The sequence below is a fragment of the Pelodiscus sinensis genome, chromosome 2, assembly GCF_049634645.1.
Source record: "Pelodiscus sinensis isolate JC-2024 chromosome 2, ASM4963464v1, whole genome shotgun sequence".
In the NCBI taxonomy this organism is placed as follows: domain Eukaryota; kingdom Metazoa; phylum Chordata; order Testudines; family Trionychidae; genus Pelodiscus; species Pelodiscus sinensis.
This window is the reverse complement of record NC_134712.1, coordinates 537,987-560,231: the sequence shown is the minus strand read 5'-3', so window position 1 is coordinate 560,231 and position 22,245 is coordinate 537,987. Positions and strand designations below refer to the sequence as shown.

At 52.4% G+C, this 22,245-nt stretch overlaps 1 protein-coding gene and 1 long non-coding RNA gene across 14 annotated transcripts in view; one reads left to right on the top strand and one right to left on the bottom strand.

Moving 5' to 3' along the window:
- LOC142826886 (uncharacterized) overlaps positions 1-2,744 on the bottom strand; it is a 29,230-nt gene extending 26,486 nt beyond the window's left edge. The window contains exon 1 of the long non-coding RNA XR_012901149.1: positions 2,514-2,744. This is a non-coding gene — a long non-coding RNA (uncharacterized LOC142826886). The remainder of the gene's footprint in view (positions 1-2,513) is intronic.
- Positions 2,589-22,245, top strand: part of IQANK1 (IQ motif and ankyrin repeat containing 1) — a 172,959-nt gene continuing 153,302 nt past the window's right edge. For 9 of the 13 annotated variants that reach the window (XM_075919896.1, XM_075919900.1, XM_075919904.1 and 6 more), the window contains exons 1-3: positions 2,589-2,677; positions 3,661-3,761; positions 11,669-11,779. In XM_075919896.1, the coding sequence (XP_075776011.1) occupies positions 2,604-2,677; positions 3,661-3,761; positions 11,669-11,779 (286 nt within the window). In that variant the 5' untranslated portion in view covers positions 2,589-2,603. Of the gene's footprint in view, positions 2,678-2,746; positions 2,889-3,660; positions 3,762-9,842; positions 10,020-11,668; positions 11,780-22,245 lie in introns of those variants that run through there. The other 4 variants (XM_075919898.1, XM_075919907.1, XM_075919906.1 and 1 more) reach the window with 4 other exon arrangements.

Here is a 22,245-nt window from a genome sequence, read left to right as displayed (position 1 = left end):
AGCGGGGAGGGGGACAGGTACCACAGTGGCCCAGCAGGCTGAAGGAAATGGCTGCTGGTACCTGTGCGGGAGCGGGGGACAGGTACTGCAGTGGCCCAGCAGGCTGAAGGAAATGGCGGGGGGGTACCTGTGCGGGAGGGGGGAGGGGGACAGGTACCGCAGTGGCCCAGCAGGCTGAAGGAAATGGCGGGGGGGTACCTGTGCGGGACGGGGGAGGGGGACAGGTACCACAGTGGCCCAGCAGGCTGAAGGAAATGGCGGGGGGGTACCTGTGCGGGAGGGGGGAGGGGGACAGGTACCGCAGTGGCCCAGCAGGCTGAAGGAAATGGCGGGGGGGTACCTGTGCGGGACGGGGGAGGGGGACAGGTACCACAGTGGCCCAGCAGGATGAAGGAAATGGCGGCTGGTACCTGTGCGGGAGCGGGGGAGGGGGACAGGTATCGCAGTGCCCCAGCAGGCTGAAGGAAATGGCAGGGGGGTACCTGTGCGGGACGGGGGAGGGGGACAGGTACCACAGTGGCCCAGCAGGCTGAAGGAAATCGCGGGGGGGTACCTGTGCGGGAGTGGGGAGGGGGACAGGTACCACAGTGGCCCAGCAGGACGAAGGAAATGGCGGGGGGGGGTACCTGTGCGGGAGGGGGGAGGGGGACAGGTACCGCAGTGGCCCAGCAGGAAGAAGGAAATGGCGGGGGGGTACCTGTGCGGGAAGGGGGAGGGGCACAGGTACGCGCGCCGGCCCGGCAGGCTGAAGGAAATGGCGGGGGGGTATCTGTGCGGGAGGAGGGAGGGGGACAGGTACCGCAGTGGCCCAGCAGGAAGAAGGAAATGGCGGGGGGGTACCTTTGCGGGAGGGGGGAGGGGTACAGGTACCACAATGGCCCAGCAGGACGAAGGAAATGGCGGGGAGTACCTGTGCGGGAGCGGGGAGGGGCACAGGTACCACAGTGGCCCAGCAGGACGAAGGAAATGGCGGGGGGGTACCTGTTCGGGAGGGGGGAGGGGGACAGGTACCCCAGTGGCCCAGTAGGCTGAAGGAAATGGCGGGGGGTACCTGTGCGGGAGGGGGGAGGGGCACAGGTACCCCAGTGGCCCAGTAGGCTGAAGGAAATGGCGGGGGGTACCTGTGCGGGAGGGGGGAGGGGGACAGGTACCCCAGTGGCCCAGCAGGCTGAAGGAAATGGCGGGGGGATACCTGTGCGGGAGGGGGAGGGGCACAGGTACCACAGTGGCCCAGCAGGCTGAAGGAAATGGCGGGGGGGTACCTGTGCGGGAGGGGGAGTGGCACAGGTACCACAGTGGCCCAGCAGGCTGAAGGAAATGGCGGGGGGGTACCTGTGCGGGAGGGGGGAGGGGCACAGGTACCGCAGTGGCCCAGCAGGACGAAGGAAATGGCGGGGGGTACCTGTGCGGGAGGGGGGAGGGGCACAGGTACCGCAGTGGCCCAGCAGGCTGAAGGAAATGGCGGGGGGTACCTGTGCGGGAGGGGGAGGGGCACAGGTACCACAGTGGCCCAGCAGGACGAAGGAAATGGCGGGGGGTACCTGTGCGGGAGGGGGGAGGGGCACAGGTACCGCAGTGGCCCAGCAGGCTGAAGGAAATGGCGGGGGGTACCTGTGCGGGAGGGGGGAGGGGCACAGGTACCGCAGTGGCCCAGCAGGCTGAAGGAAATGGCGGGGGGTACCTGTGCGGAAGGGGGAGGGGCACAGGTACCACAATGGCCCAGCAGGCTGAAGGAAATGGCGGGGGGTACCTGTGCGGGAGGGGGGAGGGGCACAGGTACCACAGTGGCCCAGCAGGAAGAAGGAAATGGCGGGGGGTACCTGTGCGGGAGGGGGGAGGGGGACAGGTACCGCAGTGGCCCAGCAGGCTGAAGGAAATGGCGGGGGGGTACCTGTGCGGGAGGGGGAGGGGCACAGGTACCACAGTGGCCCAGTAGGCTGAAGGAAATGGCGGGGGGTACCTGTGCGGGAGGGGGAGGGGCACAGGTACCACAGTGGCCCAGTAGGCTGAAGGAAATGGCGGGGGGTACCTGTGCGGGAGGGGGAGGGGCACAGGTACCACAGTGGCCCAGCAGGCTGAAGGAAATGGCGGGGGGTACCTGTGCGGGAGGGGGGAGGGGCACAGGTACGCGCGCCGGCCCGGCAGGCCGTAGGAAATGGCGGGGGGGTACCTGTGCGGGAGGGGGGAAGGGGACAGGTACGCGCGCCGGCCCGGCAGGCCGTAGGAAATGGCGGGGGGGTACCTGTGCGGGAGCGGGGAGGGGGACAGGTACCACAGTGGCCCAGCAGGAAGAAGGAAATGGCGGGGGGGTACCTGTGCGGGAGGGGGGAGGGGCACAGGTACCGCAGTGGCCCAGCAGGAAGAAGGAAATGGCGGGGGGGTACCTGTGAGGGAGGGGGACAGGTACGCGCGCCGGCCCGGCAGGCCGTAGGAAATGGCGGGGGGGTACCTGTGCGGGAGGGGGACAGGTACGCGCGCCGGCCCGGCAGGCCGTAGGAAATGGCGGCGGCTACCTGGGAGCGCTTGGTACGTGTGTGGGGGGTGAGGGGCGGGTGCTGGAGCATGTCCCGACGTAGTGGTCACTCTCGCCCTTTCACTTCCGCATGGGAACCGCGCACTTCCGGCGTGGCCGTTGCCCGGTGACGGTTGGGGCGGCCGTTGGCCAGCAGCGGACACAGTGAGTGGGGCGGGCTCGCTGGCCCCGCCCGGAGGCGCGTGGCAGAGGCGCTACGGGCCTGTCGCGCTTTGCTGCCCGAGAAAGCGCCGTTTGGGGCTGTCGAGGCGGCGCTCTTCCCGCAGCGCCTTGTCCTTGCCCAGCGCGCCCCGACACTCGCGCAGGCTCCTCACTGCGCCTTTGGGGGCTTTTCATCCCAGCAGCTCGTCGGCTTGTAAGACGCTTCCACGTGCAAACGGGGGTGGGGAGGGACACGAACCTCGATATCCCACAACGCAACCCCGCCCCCGCCCCCGTCCTGTCCATGCCACGAGCTTCAGAGAGTTAGTCTGCAACAGGAAAAACGTGAAAAACAACCAATCTTCTAGTAGCACCTTGAAGACTAACAAACGTGTAGATGATATCATGAGCACAACCCACTTCTTCAGATGATAGGAGTTTTAGAAGTCCAGAGCCAAGAGTAAATAAAGGAACTGGAAGGGGGAAGGAAAAAACGAGAAAAAAGGAGGGGAGGAAAAAAAAAGAAACTGAGTATGTTTCAAATGCAACCACTTCCCCAGTTACGAAGGAGTTACGGACCAAGTGTTTGTAACTCGGATCCCATAGAGTTACATGGTGACTGCTCTGTTCGTAAGCATGGATCACCGTTCGTAACTCAGATCCGCATTTACGACCGCTTTGGTCGTAAGGGTAGATGTTCTTAAGTGGAGGTTGTCGTAACTTGGGGAGCGGCTGTAGTTACAAGAGGTTAATGGAGGCTCCTCATACACTCATGTTTGCAGCAGTAAAATTTTTTTGCATCTGACAAAGTGGGTCTTTGCCCACGAAAGCTTATGCTCCTACACTTCAGTTAGTCTATAAGGTGCCACAGGACTCCTCGTCGCTTTTTTAAAAAAATTTTCTTACTGTCTGTTGGCTCATGCAAAGCTGAGCTTATTAGTGCTTTAAAGTTAATAAGAAACCTGCTTCCCTCTATTCTTTTCCAGGGAAATGAGTGCCAAGAAAGCAGCAGGAAAAGCTGCTGGTCAGAAAGGTTTCAAACCAGCTTCACTGGTGAAAAAATCAGGACCAGCATCTAGAAAATCAGGTAGAGTGGACGATGGCAAAATATCTGAACCACAATGAAAAGGAAAAACTATATAGCACTTTAAAGACTAACAAGATGGTTTAATAGGTGATGAGCTTTCGTGGGCCAGACCCACTTTCTCAGATCATATTATGGAATAGAATTGGCATGACCATATGTATACCAAAGAAATACAATGAAAAAAGTGAACACATTATTAAATTGACAAATCAGATTTAGTACAGAAGGTGGGGTGAGGAAGTGCGAGGGCGGGAATAGCTATTCATGAGTCAATGAATGGCTAATCAGGGGTGATAAGTGAGAAAGCTATATTTGTAATCCTTAAGGTAATTAGCATCTTTGTTAAGGCCCATTCGTAAAGTGTCACATTTAAACATGAAAGAAAGTTCTCAAGTTTCCCTCTGTAATCTGGTGTTAAAGTCTCTTTGAAGTAAGATGCATGTAGTAAGGTCTCTAAGACTACGTCCAGATAGGTTGAAATGAAAAGCAACTGGTTTTTCCTTGTGAAGATGCCTGTTGTCTGATTTGTGGGCATTAATTCTTTGGCGAAGTGTCTGAGAAGTCTGTCCAATATACATAGCAGAAGGACACTGTTGACACATGACGGCATAAATTATATGAACAGGAATATGTGTTCTTGATCATACAACTGATATGGTTAAGTCCAGTGATGGTGTCACCAGAGTAAATATGTGGACAAAGTTGGCAACAGGGTTGGTATTAACGTGGTATGTCCTGTGGTTGTTGGTAAGAATCTTCCTGAGATTAGGTGGTTGTCTATAGGAGACTATGGGTCTGTCTCCCAGAGCCTCTCGGAGTGTAGTATCTTGTTCCAGTATAGGTTGTAGGTTATTGATAATGTGTTGGAGGGGTTTAAGTTGGGAGCTATAGGTGATGACAAGTGGTGTTCTATTGTTGGTTTTCTTGGGCCTATCTTGAAGTAGATGGTTTCTGGGTATTCGTCTGGCTCTTTCAATTTGTTTTTTTATTTCCCCCTGTGGGTAATTGAGATTTACAAATGCTTGGTAGAGATCTTGAAGTTTCTGGTCTCTGTCAGTGGGATTAGAGCAGATGCGGTTGTACCTAAGGGCTTGACTATAGACGAAGGATCATATGGTGTGTCCTGGATGGAAGCTGGAGGCCTGTAGGTAAGTGTCGCAGTCAGTGGGTTTTCTGTAGAGAGTGGTATTTTATTTTCCATTAGTGATTTGTACTGTCGTGTCCAGGAAATGGATCTCTCGTGTTGAATAGTTCAGGCTGAGATTGATGGTGGGATATAGGTTGTTAAAGTCTCTGTGGAATGCGTCCAGTGTTTCTTGGTCATGGGTCCAGATCATAAAGATGTTATCGATGTAGCGTAAGTAAAGGAGGGGTAAAAGGGGACAGGATCTGAGGAAACGTTGTTCTAAGTCATCCATAAAGATAAAATAAAATTAATGGAGATTGCCTATCTCCTAGAACTCGAAGGGACCTTGAAAGGTCATTGAGTCCAGTCCCCTGCCTTCACAGCAGGACCAAGTACCATCCCTGACAATTTTTGCCCCAAATCCCTAAATGGCCTCCTCAAGGATTGAACTCACAACCCTGGGTTTAGCAGGCCAATGCTCAAACCACTGAGTATGTTAGCATACTGTGGGGCCATGCGGGTACCCATGGCTGTGCTGCTGATCTGGAGATATATGTTGTCCCCAAATTGGAAATAATTATGTGTGAGAACAAAGTTACATAGATCTGCTACGTACTGATGGGGGAATCCTGATTCTGTGACTGTTGTTTTTCAGTCTGCATCATCATCAGTTTGTGATTTTTCAGGGACAGGGAGTGTGATTTCTTTGTGTTTAGATACAGTGATACACCATGCAGCAGATATGGCTAACAATGATAATGACCTATTGTGGTCTCAGAGCAGGCAAAACCCATTTCTTCAGATGTGCGATATGCTGGAAGACCACAGAAATTGCTTGTACAGGAATTCTAAGTTGGTGACCATTCTGCTATAGCTGATGTATTATGTGGAATCACCTGTATCAGTGCTGTGTTACCCAACTGAGATGGCAAAGACTTATTGGACAACAAAATCCTCAGGAATTATTGCCACAGATGCTACTGGGGAGGAAAGAGCATAAGAGAGTAGAACAGGGCTACTCAGTATGTGGGCTTTGGGCTGCATGTGGCCCGTGGCCCATTTATTTGCGGCCTGCGGTCTGGTTGGGTTTATGCGGTGCTCAACTCGTGGCCCGTGGGTGGGATCCTTTGAACATGACCTCTACTGGGAACACACTCCACAACGGCGAGGCATCTTCCAAGCGGGGTGAGCATGGAAAGGTGCAAGCAGATGGGCTGTCTGGAACAGGCAGGTACAGAGTGTCAGCGTTTCTAGCCCCCAAGGAGGAGGTGCTGGGAGTGCTGGGGCATGTGGGAAGTGCTACTTAGCCTTGTGCACAGAGCCTGAGAGATGCTGACTGGCTCACACTGGCCATGTTTGGGTCCGGTGCCGCGGTCTAAGGCTTAATCTTTGTATTCATGCCCATCAGTGTGAAAGAAGCTATTTGCTTTTATTTGCATATATATTTGCATGTACTGTATATGCAACTACACTTAAGTTGCAACCCTCACCATGTGCTGTGAGTATCATTGTGGCCCCCAGAGCTTCTGAAGTTGAGTAGTCCTGGTGTAGAAACTAAAGAAGATATCTGGCAATTTGCAAACAGCACAGAGGAACAGGAGGCATTCATCTCTTCTGTAAGTATTGAATTGCAATACACAGTGAGGCAACAATGTCCAGTGCTAGCAATGCTCCTACTAATGCAGTCCAATATGCTGTTAGCCTTGTTGGCAAGAAGGGCAAATTGTTGACTCATATCCAGCTTCTTGTCTGCTGTAATTAACTTGGTCTTTTTTCTGTAGACCTGCTGCTTAGCTAGACAGTCCCTAGCCTTTAACAGTGCATGGGATTCCTCCAGCCTAAGTGCACTTGTCCTTGTTGAAGTGCATCAGATTTCTTCTGGCATAACCCTCCAATTTGTCCAGGTCACTATGGACCCTATCGCTGTCCTCCAGCATATCTATCTAAAAGCTGTTTAAGGAGAAGGGAGAAAAAATATTCTCCCTAACCTCTGAGGATAGGGTGAGTAGCAATGGGCTTAATTTGCAGCACAGGAAGTTTAGGTTGGACATTAGAAAAAAAATCCTAATTGTTAGTAATATGCTTAGGGAGGTAGAAGGGATGTCAATGTATAGATGACTACACAATTAACCAGTAAGCTTGGGCTTATCAGTTAATCTTGTTGACTACACACACTCCCCCCCTTGCTGCCTCTGTATCAGAGGCAGAAAGGGGGGATGGGACTGAGAGTCAGTGCCAGTGATCACCAGAGCCGCCTGCCCCCGCCCTCACCTCTGTGCTGCTGCCTCTCTTAGAGAGGCAACAACAAGGAGGGTGAGGGGGACAGGCAGGAGTCGATATGTGTGAGGAGCCGCCTTTCAAGCAGGTTCCCCATGTGTGCTGGCTCCACGGACCTGCCTGCCCTCCTGCCGCTGCCTCCTCCCCCCCAGCACCAGCTCTGTGGTTCTCCCTGTCCCCTCACACACACACTGTGTGCAGGGACGGGGGGCAGAGGAGGCTGCTGCAAAGCAGCCACTGTCCATGGTGAGCCTGGGCCTGGATGTCAAACTGGTTTTTAAACTGGCTGCTCTCCCAGAGTGGCTCCCACCTGCCCCCCTGCACTTCTGCCTCTGATAGGCAGCAGTGCAATGTAGCAGTGGGCCCCCAGGAGTGTGGCTGGGAATGCACTGGTAGCTGGCCCTGCCTCTGGGGACTATCAAATAGTCCTGTAACTGTTACAGTTTCATGTGGTTACACAACTATTCAGTTACAAGCTATCTAACATCCCTAGGAGATTATGGAATGGCCACCCACTGGAGATATCTAAAAGCAGCAAGACAAACATTTGTCACAGATGTCGTAGATCAATGGGTCTCAAAGTGTGGTCTGTGGACCACTGATGGTCCATGATCATCTTACAGGTGGACTGCAGGCTCGGGGCTCACCCCTACACTTCATTGTGGAACCTGTGCTGTCACTCCAGCCCAGTCCCCCCTATAAGGTTGGAACATCAGGGACAGCTTCCCTCTGGGACGGAGGGGGGTTGAGCCGTGTGGGCTACATCCAGCTTGTGGGGGAGAAAAGTGGCCTTGTATGCTTCTGTTCCTCTTCTCTCTAAGTGGGGGAATAGCAGTGCAGGAAACCACCTGGAGGCTTTCCCCGCTGCTCCCATTGGCCATAAGCACAGCTAATGAGAGCAGTGGGGGGTGCTGTATGGGAGTGGCAGGAGTCGCAGAGCCAGATAAGTGTACCCCCCCATACCGCTCGTGCCCAAACTCTGCACCCTCCCTGCCACCCAGAGACCCCATCCCTGCTCCTGCACCCGTCCTCCTGGCCTGAGTGTTGACTCTGCCTGCACACACTGCCCATGCAGTATCAGTGGGCAGCAGTTCCTGGCCATAGGGAGCGGTGGAGCCATCATGTGGGGTGGGGTTGGGGCAGCACATAGAGCCCCTGTGACTGTTCCTCTGCCTAAGAGTAGCAGGGACATGTTGCTGCTTCCAGGGAGCCACACAGAGCCAGGTAGAGACTGCCCACCTATACCAACCAGACTATAAACTGGAGTTTCTATGGAGATCAGGAGTGCTGATTGATAGAGCTTTCCAGTTGTACAGGGCCAGATAATGTAGCTTTTACTGTAATGTGGTCTTGTATAACGAACACTGCCATTCTTTGTTTTTCTTTTTGTCATTTTTTCTCAAAATGGCATGAAGAAAGTAAGAATGACCATAGAGAGCTAGATCAATGGTGTGTGTAACCCAGTTTCCTGTTTTCTAACAGTGGCTGGTGCCAGATGTCTCAGAAGGAACAAACAGAACGGCAATTATCAAGTGATCTATCCTCTGTCATCCAGTCCCAGCTGCTGGCAATCAGAGGTTTAGGGTTACCCTGAACACGAGTTTGTGTCCCTAACCTTGACTAATATCGATTGATGGATCTGTCTTCAATGAGTTTATTTCATTCTTCTTTGTACCCTGTTTTACTTTTGGCCTTCATAATATCCCCTGGCAACAAGTGCCACAAGTTGACCGTGTGCTGTGTGAAGCAGTGCTTCCTTATGTTTGCTTTAAATCTGCTGCCTGTTAATTTTATTGAGTGACCCCTGGTTTGTGCATTGTGTGAAGGGGTAAATCACACTTTGTTATTCACTTTCTCCACATTATTCATGATTTTGTAGACCTCTGTAACAGGACTACTCAATTGTGGAAGCCCCAGGAGCCACAATGATACTCACAGCACGTGCCGAGGGCCACAACTTAAGTGTGGTTGCATGATTTTGTAGACCTCTGTAACAGGGCTACTCGATTGTGGAAGTCCCAGGAGCCACAATGATACTCACAGCACGTGCCAAGGGCCACAACTTAAGTGTGGTTGCATATACATGCAATATATATGCAAATAGCTTCTTTCACACTGATGGGCATGAATACAAAGCACTTCCTACAAAGCCCCAGCACTCCCGGCACCTCCTCCCTATGGGTTAGAAATGCCAATACCCTGTACTTGCCTGTTCCAGCCAGCCTATCCACTTGTGTCTTTCAGTGCTCACCCCGCCTGGGAGACGCCTCTCTGTTGTGGAGTGTGTTCCCAGTGGAGATCATATTCAAAGGATCCTACTCGCAGGCCACATGTTGAGCCCCACGTAAACCCAAACCACACCGTGGGCCACAAACAAATGGGCTGTGGGCTGCATGCAGCCCATGAGCTATGTGTTGAGTAGCCCTGCCTTATAATATCCCCTCATAGTTGTCTCCTTTGTAAGCTGAACAGTTTCAGTCTTTTTAATCTTTTCTGGTATAGAAGGCGTTCCATACCCCTCATCATTTTTGTTGCTTTTCTCTGTACATTTTGCAATTATTACGTATGTTTTCTGAGACGGGGTAACTGGAACTGCATGCATTATTCAAGGTGTAGGTATATCATTGATTTATATAATGACATTATTTTTTCTGTCTTTTTATTAGGGCTGTCAAGCAATTAAAAAAATAATTATGATTAATCATGCGATTGTGTGCTGCCCCTTTGAAATGCTGCAGAGGTGTTTCAAAGGGGCAGTGCTACAGAAGCCTGAGATCAGTTGGAGTCCTCAGCTGACCACAGGCTCAGTGCAGCTGCCTCTTTGAAGTGCCACCCGGGCTGTTCTTTTCCTAGTGGTTCGTAACATTCTTTTCTTTTTTTTGACTGTCGCTGCATGTTTAATGTATGTTTTCAGACAACTATCCAAAATGATTCCTAGATTTCTCGTGGGTAGTAACAGCTAATTTTGACCTCATCATTTTGTATGCATCAGTGAGATTGTTTTCCAGTGTGTAGTATTTTGCATTTATCAACACTGAATTTTATTTGCCCATTTTTCTGGGATCCTTTTGTAGCTCTTCGCTGTCTGCCTAGAACTTAATTATCTTCAGTAATTTTGTATCATCTTCAGTCTTAGAAACCTCACTGTTTACTCCTCCTTCTAGATCACTGTTGAATCTGTTGAACAGTATGGGTGCCAGTACAAATCCTCACAGGTTATTCTGAAATACAGTAATTCCTCATTTAACATGGTAGATACATTTTGAAAATGATTGTGTTAGGTGAAAACATGTTATGCTGTGTCAATTTTCCCATTGAAAATAATGGAAAAGATGGGGGTTGCGTTTCAATTGCTGGGAAATGGGGAAACCCAGCCGCTGGCCTGCAAGCTGGGTCAGAGGAGAGGGAGCAAGGCGTCCGGCGAGAGGGGGTCTCCGGGGAATGGCGCGGCGAGCACTGAACCCTTCGCCGCTTTGAAGGGAGGCTGGAGAAGCCCCGTGCAGCCGCCGGCCTGCAAGCTAGGTCGGAGGAGAGGGAGCAAGGCGTCCAGCAAGAGGGGGTCTCTGGGGAATGGCATTGCAAGCAGTGAACCCTCTGCCGCTTTCAAGGGAGGCGGGGGAGGCCCCGAGCAGCTGCTGGCGACTGACTGGCTGGGGAAACCGTGTTATTTCAGGGACAGTTGTGTTGTTCAAAAAACGTTCCCCCCCAGAAAATCATGCTATTGCGAAAACATGTTAAGCGGGCACGTGTTAAGCAAGTTATTACTGTAACTGCTGTGTAGACTAGACCTAAACTGCAGGCTGAAATGGATGGTCAGTTATGGTTGTGTATCACCAAACATTGGTTACTGCACACTCTTCAAAGAGCTTTTCTCTGCCAGTCAGCATAATATCTGTCTTTCTTGGGTTCAGCTTCTGCCAGCTGCTCTTGTCCAAGCAGTGGGCCAGCTTAGAGACAGTGATATTGTTGTATGTGTTGAAGTTTGGTGGAAGTGTCTGTTACCTACATATTTTGAACACTTCCATCAATGTCATTTTACTAGTGCATTCCCCCAGTACTTGCCTGCAGATGTTCAGTAGGACCTAAAAGAGAATTGATAATTTTGGGACTTCACAAGTGACAGTGGAAATGCAGTTTCTCACTACTGGCCTTTGTTTAACTCCTACCAAAGGAGAATTCAATCTTTTTTTATCATATTTCCCTGGATTCCTACCATCTCCCTCAGGCAGAATAGCAGAATCTCTTGACTGACAATGTTGATTGCTGAAGAGAGGCCCAGGAATATGAGGCTGAAGGTCTGCCCTCCATTGACTTCAAGAGATCATTCATTTGCTTCATCAATACTGTGCTATGTCCTGTCCTGACTTTTGACTTTGGATTTCAGGGTGCATAGCACTTTTGGAATTTTTACAGATTTTGGGGTTTGTCTTTAGGCATCAGGTAGCTTCTGATAAATAAAACGACTAAAGTTTTTTCCCCTTTTTTTGTGTTCTCCCAACCTTAGGCCAGCAAATTGAGAAGAAAGGCACAGCTAAGCAAGAGAGCAGCTCCAACCTCCCAACGGAATCCAGCAATAAGCAGAATGAGCCAGCCTTGATAAAGAATCCACATGTAGGTAGGTGCAGTGTAGAGTTGTACTGGAAGTGCTTGATTATAAGGGGTACACAGGCCTTGCATATATGTAAAGGCATGGACTGAAGGTATCTTAGGTGGGAGAGGCTGTGCTTCAAGCAGCCTGGTGTGAGCTCATCCATGCTATGCTCCCGGTCTACCGGTAGTCCCCCACCTGCAGTTTCCTTCCATCACTCTGCCCTGGCCTAGGCTGGCTGAGGCTGAGTTGACTGCCTCCTGGCAGGAACTGAGGTGGGCTGCTGCTGGTACTGCAGTGCCTGCCTGGTGCTTGGGTCATGCTGCCTGGCACACTGGGACTAGGGGCTCTGCAGCTGCACTACCCTGATACCAGGACTAGGGCTTCATCACCCAGTGCTGGGGTCAGGGACTGAGGTGGGGGTGCTGGACTCTTGTGGGAAGGGGAGTAGAATTAGAGGGAAGAGGGAAAATGGGGAAAAGAAGGAGAGGGGTGGGGCCTCAGACTGAAGGGGAGCTAGCCTCCACTAATGGCTAGATCACTGGCTGCTCAGGTGTCCCGGGTTAAATGAAATGTGTGATTTGTAAACTCATTTAGTTAATGCAGTGTTAAACCCTGCGAGGGTCACTCAGTCCACTTTAATCTGGGTTTACGTTTATGCTGAAGAAATGTAGGCTCAACACAGTAATGAGCTCCCCCTAGGGCAGTGGTCTTTAACTTTTTTAAGCATGAGATCACTTTTTGAATTTAAGTGCCATCCAGGATCTACCTCAGACCCAAATACCCTTGTCCCACCTCCTTCATGCCCCTTCTATGAGGCCCTACCCTAGTCACTCTGTCTTCCCTTCCTCCCCCATCCTCCCTCCCTTTCACCAGGCAGGGGCAGAGGGTGTGGGCTCTGGTCTTGGGCTAAGGAATTTGGAGTGCGGGAAGGGCTCTGAGCTGAGCCTGTGGCAGGGATTTGAGGTGTAGGAGGGGGTTCAGGGTAAGGCTCTATAAGGGTATGTCTACACTACCCCCCTAGTTTGAACTAGGGGGGGTAATGTAGTCATACCGAGTTGCAAATGAAGCCCGGGATTTGAATTTCCCGGGCTTCATTTGCATAAAGCCGTCCGGCACCATTTTTAAATGCCAGCTAGTTCGGACCCCGTGCCGCGCGGCTACACGCGGCATGAACTAGCTAGTTCGGATTAGGCTTCCTAATCCGAACTAGTTAGTCCGTGCCACATGTAGCCACGCGGCACGTGGTCCGAACTAGCCGGCATTTAAAAATGGTGCCGGACGGCTTTATGCAAATGAAGCCCGGGAAATTCAAATCCCGGGCTTCATTTGCAACTCCGTATGACTACATTACCCCCCCTAGTTCGAACTAGGGGGGTAGTGTAGACATACGCTAAGGGAGTTTGGACCCAAGGGGCTCAGGGGTAGGGCAGGGGATTGGGTTGCAGGAGAGAGTTCATGACTGGGGCAGGGGTTTGGGATTCTGGCTCCAGCTGGACACTGCCTACCTCAGGTGGTTCCTGGGTGGTGGTGCAGTGGGGCTAAGGCAGGCTCACCCCTGCCCTGGCTCTGCACCACTCTCAAAAGCTGCCAGCAAACTTACTCCATCCCAAGCCTTATGCCCCACCTATCTGTTCTGTGGAAATAGAATACAAGGAAGGAGGGGACATCCTGACATCAGTGCCCCCTCATCTTCCTTCTCTGCCCTGCACAGCAAGCAGGAGGCTCGTGAGGGGCAGGCAGCTCCAAGGCAAAGAGCAGGAGATGCGCAGCAGTGGGGCAAGAGGCAGCTGAAGTGCTGTGCTTGATAGCCAACTGATCTACTGGTTGATGACCACTGCCCTAGGGTGACACCTGGAACTGGGGTACCAACAAGCCCCCCGACCCACCATCCTGAGCTCCCTTTTACACTGTACAGCTGTGACAAACTGTCAAACCCTTTCCAGGCTGCACTTACACCAGCAAACATATAGGTAAGGACACCCCCAGCTGCAGTTACATGCAAGCAGGCTCTTTAACCAGCCCCTGTGTGGGAGGGTCCAGCAAGGGCACTTCTCAGGACATAATCACATACCCCATCTGGAGTATAAACCCCAAATTATACTGTCTTGAATTGCACAAGGAACTACAAAGCATAAGTGTGACGTAGTGGGGGTACCTGGCTGGTTTCTATGCTGCTGGCTCTGGGGGATCCCCCACTGGCTGCCGTGGGTACCACGACCCAGCAAAACAGGATGAGTCACTATGCAAACCAGTGGCCAGACACCCCCCATGGAGAGGAACAAAGGAAGGTGGAATGCTGCCTTGGCTGGGGGGCAGGGCTGGAAGTTAGTGAGTTGGTTGCTGGCTGTCGGAGGGCATGGATGAGAGCCTAGGGGAAGGGGCTGGAGTTTAGGGGCCCAGTCTCCCCCATCTCAAGGGGGCCTGAGGCATCCTAGCCCAGTTCCTGTAACCAGATTACATCTGTGCTGCGCTGTGCTGGAGGAGCAATAAACCACCCTCAATTCCACTGGCTGGTGCAGTCTGTTTGTGCCATTTCGGGGTGCAGGAGACGGGGAACCCCCAACGCGCCGTCACACTGGTGTCAGGAGCGGGATGCACTGCACCCCGTGGATGGAGCTTCCAGCGGCAAGCGACAAGGCGCAGTAGAAGCAAGAGCCCTGGAGCCAGGCGTGCTGGAGACAGAGCGAAGCGGTTCCTGGGAATCGTGGGGCGCTGCAGCACTAGACTGGTGAGTCTGCACCGAGGGGCCCAGCGGGCAGATGGCCTACGCCCGACTCTTGAAGGCAGAGCTGGTGGGGCTGTGCAGAGAGAGGGGCTTGCCTGTGCAGAAAGCAACCAAGGCCCAGCTGATTGCTCAGCTAGAAGAGAACGACCAGCCACAGGGCCAGGATCTTGTCCCCAGGGGAAGCAGCCAGACCCCCCCTGAGAGTGTGTCAGGCTCAGAGAGGGGGAGGAGCGCTGGAACCCACAGGAGAGATGAGACAGCTTCCCCCAGGAGGCCTGCAAGCTGCAGCCCATCTAGGGCAGGGGCCAGCCAAGCAGAGCTGCGGCGGCTGGAGATCCAGCTGCGGATCAAGGAATTGGAAGTAGAGGACCGAGAGAGGGACCGCCAGGACCGAGAAAGGGAACGCCAAGATCGAGAGAGGCAGCGGCAGCATGAGCTGGCCATGGCAGAGCGGAGAACCGGCGGGGCACCGGCTGCGCCAAGTGCGGATGGGCCCCAGGGTCCCAGGACTGCCAGATGCTTGGAGAGGCCCGTGGTGGCCCAATTGAAGGACATGGGTGACATAGACGGGTTCCTCAGTGCCTTTGAGAGGGCCTGTGGACTGCAACGGGTTCCCCCAGCTGACTGGCTGCAGGAGCTCATCCCCGCACTGAGCCAGGAGGCGGCCGGAGTGCTCAGCCAGCTGGAGGACCTACAGCCAGGGGATTACAACCGAGTCAAGGAGGCCCTGCTGCACAAGTTCGGGCTGACCCCCGAGATGTACAGGAAGAAGTTCCGGGGGGTACAGAAAGGGCCACGGGAGACCTATGTGGATCTGGTCTCCCGCCTGGCGCAATACTGCCGCAAGTGGGTGTCTGGAGTCGGAGCCCAGACCGCAGAGGAGCTGCTCAAGCTGGTCATGATGGAGCAGTTCTATGCAGCGTGCCCACCCAAACTGAGGCTGTGGCTCAAGGACCGGAGACCAGAGAACCCCCAGGAGGCCGGGAGACTGGCGGATGAGTTCACGGAGAGCCGGTCCGGGTGTGAACGGGAGTCCCGGAGAGAAAGGGAACCGCGCAGAGACCGGATCTCGGCTGAGCGACGGAGGGAGTCAACTACGGGGCGAGACCAAGGAACAGGTCGTCTGCGCCCCAGAGAACCAGCCAGGGCCTGGACAGAGACAGCCCAAAGCCTAACTTGCCAGCGCTGTGGGCAAAAAGGCCACAAGAGGGCTCAGTGCACCAGGTCCCAGGACCGGGGACTTTCCAGGGTTAACTGGCTGGGGCGGGAGGAAGGGCAGGCTGCCCCAGAGGCAGGGGCTGGCAGGCAAACCTCAGCTCAGAGAGAGGGGAAGGATGCTCAGTGCACCTCCCCTGGGAGGTCTGATTCTCAGGAGGCGGATTTCTCCGTGTACCGGGTGGGGGCAGGACGGCCCCTGCGGAGCGAGTGCCTCATACCCCTGGAGGTGGATGGTAGGAAGGTGACGGGCTTCTGGGACACGGGGGCAGAGGTGACTCTGGCCCGATCCGACATAGTGGCCCCGGAGCGGATACTACCCCACGCGCAGCTGACCCTGAAGGGCATAGACGGGTCCCCGTTTAAGGTGCCTGTAGCCAGGGTGCATCTGAAATGGGGGGCCAAGGAGGGCCTCAAGGAAGTGGGGGTGCACCCGCACTTGCCCACCGAGGTGCTGATGGGGAACGACCTAGAGGAGTGGCCCCATGAATCCCAGCGGGCTCTAGTCACTACCCGGAGCCAGAGCCAGCGGGGGGCTGACAACGTGGGTCCAGGGAAGGACTCCTGGCAGCATCCTCAGGGTCCCATCCCAGTGGACACGGGGTCCAGCCAGGCTGGGACTCCGGACCTAGGCAGAGGTGGGGGACAGGTCCCGATCCCTGCCTCAGCAGCTGAATTCCAGGCTGAGGTGCAGGCGGACCCCTCCTTGCAGAGGCTGAGGGACCAGGCTGGCCTCCGTGCAGCTCAGCCCCGGGGGAGAGGTGGCCAGGAGAGATTCCTGCGGGAGCGTGGGCTCCTGTTCCGTGAGTGGCTCCCCCCCAGGAAGGCGAGGGCATGGAGGGTAGAGCGGCAGCTGGTCGTCCCCCGAAAGTATCGCCTCAAGCTGCTGTATTTGGCCCACGATTCCCCCGTTGGGGGCCACCGGGGGATCCGGAGCACCCGGCTGAGGCTGCTCCAGCACTTCTATTGGCCGGGAATCTTTACAGCCGTGCAGCGGTACTGCCGGTCCTGTGACTCCTGCCAGAGGGGCGGGAAGGCCCAAGACAGGAGGAAAGCGGCTTGGGGGTCTCTACCCCAGATAGACCCTCTGGGCTGGCTGAGAGAGTTATGGGAGGGGAAGACCTCCCTGGATGGAGCATCGGGGGTGGAAGCCGCCCTGGTTGTCCAGAGAAGGCTCGCTGGGATCATGGCCCCGGCCCGAGAAACCCCGGCCAGAGATCAAGGCCAGCAGAAGGGTGGGTGTGACCCCCGAGGACAGGCCTGCGCCAGTCGCCCTGGAGCGGGGCGGCGAGTGGACAGAGGGAAGCCAATTCATGTGGGGCCTCGCCACGGCCGGCCCGAGTCAAGGGGAGCACCCATGTCCCCGGGGCGGGTTCCCACGCAGAGGACCCGAACTTCCCCAGGTCACGAGCGGAGTGACCCTGCTCAGTTCGCTCTCGGAGGGGGGAGAACTGTGACGTAGTGGGGGTACCTGGCTGGTTTCTATGCTGCTGGCTCTGGGGGATCCCCCACTGGCTGCCGTGGGTACCACGACCCAGCAAAACAGGATGAGTCACTATGCAAACCAGTGGCCAGACACCCCCCATGGAGAGGAACAAAGGAAGGTGGAATGCTGCCTTGGCTGGGGGGCAGGGCTGGAAGTTAGTGAGTTGGTTGCTGGCTGTCGGAGGGCATGGATGAGAGCCTAGGGGAAGGGGCTGGAGTTTAGGGGCCCAGTCTCCCCCATCTCAAGGGGGCCTGAGGCATCCTAGCCCAGTTCCTGTAACCAGATTACATCTGTGCTGCGCTGTGCTGGAGGAGCAATAAACCACCCTCAATTCCACTGGCTGGTGCAGTCTGTTTGTGCCATTTCGGGGTGCAGGAGACGGGGAACCCCCAACGCGCCGTCACAATAAGCTCATAAAGTGAGCCCGAGGAAGTGAGGAAACAGATTAACAGAGCCAGACGTGTACCCAGAAGCTTCCTACTACAAGACAAGCCCAACAAAGAAACCACAGAACACCACTGGCCATCACCTACAGTCTTCAGCTAAAACCTCTCCAATGCATCATCAGTGATCTACAATCCATACTGGACAATGATCCCTCACTTTCACAGGCCTTGGAAGGCAGGCCAGTCCTCGCCCACAGACAACCCGCCAACCTGAAGCAAATTCTCACCGGCAACTATTCACCGCACCACAGTAACTATAACTCAGGAACCAATCCATGCAACAAACCTCCGTGCCAACTCTGCCCACATATCTACACCAGCGACACCATCACAGGACCTTACCAGATCAGCCACACCATCATGGACGGGTTCATTCACCTGCACATCTATCAATGTAATATACGCCATCATGTGCCAGCAATGCCCTTCTGCTATATACATCGGCCAAACTGGACAGTCGCTACATAAAAGAATAAACGGACACAAATCAGATATCAGGAATGGTCATATACAAAAACCTGTAGGATAACACTTCAGTCTCCCTGGACACACGGTAGCAGATTTAAAGATAGCCATCCTGGAACAAAAAAACTTCAAGAACAGACTTCAAAGAGAAACTGCTGAGCTACAGTTCATCTGCAAATTTGACACCATGATTTTAGGATTAAACAAAGACTGTGAATGGCTAGCCAACTATGAAAGCAGTTTCTCCTCTCTTGGTGTTCACACCTCCACATCAGCTGCTGGAAGTGGGCCTCATCCTCCCTGACTGAATTGACCTCGGTATCTCTAGCCTTACTCTTGATTGGTACTCTTTTCTTATGCCTGTATATTTATACCTGTCTCTGGAATTTCCACTACATGCATCTGATGAAGTGGGTCTTTGCTCATGAAAGTTTATGTTCTAATAAATCTGTCAGTCTATAAGGTGCCACAGAACTCCTTGTGCCTGTCTCCCCTATTACCGGGGGGAAACTGCTGTGATCTCAAAAACAAAGGAAGAGAGAGGAAAAAACAACAACCCTCTCTTGGTTTAAAATTCCTATCTGCATTTCATTGGCTGAATGCCCGAAGCCCCCTCCCTCAGGTGTATCTCCAGACTTGCTTAACCCTTTCCTCATTCTCTAGATAAGTAAGACTCTCCTAAGCAGCTCTTATTTATGACACCTGGATTCAGCATTCCCTCCCAATTCAGTCTCTCAGGTGTTTACAAGATCCTCCTTGCTTGGGGTGTGATTGAAGAATCCAGTTTATGTTACTCCCTGCTCCCTGCCTTGTACAGCTTTTGTATATGGCAGGTGTTTCTTCCTAATAGCTTATTAACCTGAATGAGTCCTTCCCAGTCAGCCATCTAGACTGAGAGCATTTTGCCTAGTGTGTAAAATGGATACATAGTTAACATTCATATTATAATCATATTCAACAGACCAGTCAGCTTAACTTCTGTATCAGGAAAGATAAAGGAGAAATAAGAAATCCATTTGCAAACATCTAGAAGATAATAAGGTGATAATTAACAGTCAGCACATAAAAAAAACACCTTTTTTTAACAGCTTTTTTTTTAACAGGGTAAAAAACCTTGTGGATAAGGGGGAATCAATAGGTGTGTATATCTAGATTTAACAACAATTTTAATATAGTCTTGCATTACCTTACAATAAACAAAGTAGGGATATGGAACCAAAACTGATTGCATAACCATCCCAGAGAATTGTTATCAATTATTCATAATTATGTTGCAAGGGCATAATGAGTGGTTTCCTATAGAAATCTGTTCTGGCTCTGGTTTTGTTCAATATTTTTTATCAGTGATTTAGATAATTGTATAGAGAGTACACTTATAAAGTTTGTGAATGATACCAAGCTGGGAAGGGTTGCAAGTGCTTCGGAGGATAGGATTTAAATTCAAAATGATCTGGACAAACTAGAGAAATGGTCTGAGGTAAATAGGATGAAATTCAATAAGGACAAATGTTCCACGTAGGAGGGAACAATCAGTTTCACACATACAAAATGGGAAATGACTGCCTAGCAAGGAGTACTGCAAAAAGGGATGTAATAGTCACTAGCTAAATATGAGTTAGCAGTGTAACACCACTGCAAAAAAGTGCATGTGGTTTTGGGATGTATTTGCAGGAGTCTGGTAAACAAGATGTAAGAAGTAATTCTTCTGTAATACTCTGCATTGATTGAGTCTCAACTGCAGTATTGTGTCTAGTTCTGGGCATCACATTTCAAGAAAGTTATGGACAAATTGGAGAAAGTCCAGAAAGGAGCAGCAAACATAATTAAAAGTCTACAAAATATGACCTATGAATCAAGACCAAAAATTGGTTTTTTTTAGTTTGGAAAAAAGAATGGGAGAGGACATGATAAGTTTCCAAGTATCTAAAAGGTTCTTACAAGGAGGAGAGAGAAATTAATCTCCTTAACATCTGATGTTAGAACAGGAAGCAATGGGCTTAAATTGCAGCAAGGGAGCTTTAGGTTGGACATCGGACAAAACTTCCTACCTGTCAGTGTGGTTAAGCACTGGAATGAATTGCCTTGGGAGGTTGTGAAATCTTTATAATTGGAGATTTTTAAGAGCAAGTTAGATAAACACCTGTCAAGAATGGTCTAGATCAGGGGTCGGCAACCTATGGCACATGTGCCATAAGTGGCACATGAGCTGATTTTGAGTGGCACGCACAGCGGGAGCTCAGCTCCACTCCCCACCCACCCGTGCAGCAGGGAGTGCTGCAGTTGGAGCCTTGCAGTCTCCGTGTAGCTGCAGGCTGGAGAACCAGCTCTGGCTTCTTCTTCAAGAGATGTCCCCATGGGTGCTCCACTGTTGTTGTCGGGTCATCCCAGTGCCGCAGATCATAAGAACATAAGAACGGCCATACTGGGTCAGACCAAATGTCCATCTAGCCCAATATCCTGTCTGCTGACAGTGGCCAATACCAGATACCCCAGAGAAGCGCGACCAGGAACAGTTAACAGGAGAGTTTGGAGAGGGAGTTCTCCAGGTAAAAGAGGAGTAAAAACGGGACCCTTGTGGTAAGTGGCTGTCTGGAGTGTGTGTTTGTGTGGGGGGGAGTTATTTGCAGTGTGCTGAGCATGTGTTTGTCTGTTTGGTTTGTTTGTTTGAAGGAGCTTCTAAAAGGTTTGAAATCTAGAAGCCTCTGTTAATTGGCTGAGCCTCACTCAGGGGGAGGGGCTACCGGAGCTATATAAGCCTGTGACTCAGTGACCAGGGAGAGCGCGACCAGGAACAGCTAACAGGAGAGTTTGGAGAGGGAGTTTAGAGGGCACTAGTGACTTCTGACCTTCTTTAAAACATAACTCTTAGAATAATCTATATTCCAGAGGTTTAAAAAGAATCCCAGTTTATACTTAAACTTATTCATTAGAAAAATGGAGACAGAAGCCCAGCAGCAGAGTGGGGGCTATCCTGTTTATTGTGTCGAGTGTAACCTGTATGATTACCTGCCCTGTGGGCGGGTGGCGTATGTGTGCACCTGTTGCAAGGAGCTCCTGATCCTCAGAGACCGAGTTCGGGCTTTGGAGGCCAGGGTGGCTGAACTGGAGGAGCTAAGGGAGGTAGAGAGCTATGTTGATGAGACTTTCCGGGACACTGTAGTACTGTCCCACCTCCAGTCTGAGAGCCCCAGTGCTCTTAAGGAGGATGAAAGTCTCAAGGGAACAGAGCATTCAATAGGAGCTGAGGGAAACCATCCCGTATTTGGGACCCTCCTCCCAGAGGATGTTGCGGTATCCTCTCGCACTGAGGATACCTCTGAGGGGGCGGGGGGGAATGCCAGTTAGGAAGAGGCAGGTGTTAGTAGTGGGTGATTCGATCGTTAGAAACATAGATAGTTGGGTTTGTGATGACCAGGAGAACCGTATGGTCACTTGCCTGCCTGGTGCGAAGGTTGCGGATCTCTCGAGGCATCTAGACAGACTTATGTGTAGTGCTGGGGAGGAGCCGGTGGTCGTGGTACATGTAGGTACCAATGACATAGGGAAGGGTGGGAGAGATGTCCTGGAGGCCAAATTTAGGCTGCTAGGAAAGAGACTGAAATCCAGGACCTCTATGGTGGCATTCTTGGAAATGCTTCCAGTTTCACGTGCAGGGCCGAGTAGGCAGGCGGAGCTTCAGAGTCTCAATGCGTGGATGAGACGATGGTGTGCGGAAGAGGGGTTTAGATTTATTAGGAACTGGGGACACTTTTGGGAGAGGGGGAGCCTATACAGGAAGGATGGGCTCCATCTAAACCAGGGTGGAACCAGACTGCTGGCAATAAACATTAAAAAGGTCGTAGAGCAGTTTTTAAACTAAGAGATGGGGGAAAGCCAATTGGTGCGGAGATGCACGTAAATCGGAGGGAGACTTCTCTTAGAGGAGAATCCATTGATAGAGATCCTCTAAGCTGTAGTCAGAAAGAGAGGAGGGGAGAGGACAAACCATGGGCCAGAGCAGACAAACAACCGCATACAAAGGAATCCAATGCATCAGGGAAGGGCAGACAAATAAGCAGTGGCAAATTTTTAAAGTGCTTGTACACAAATACTAGGAGTCTGACTAATAAGATGGGTGAACTAGAGTACCTTGTATTAAATGAGGAGATTGACA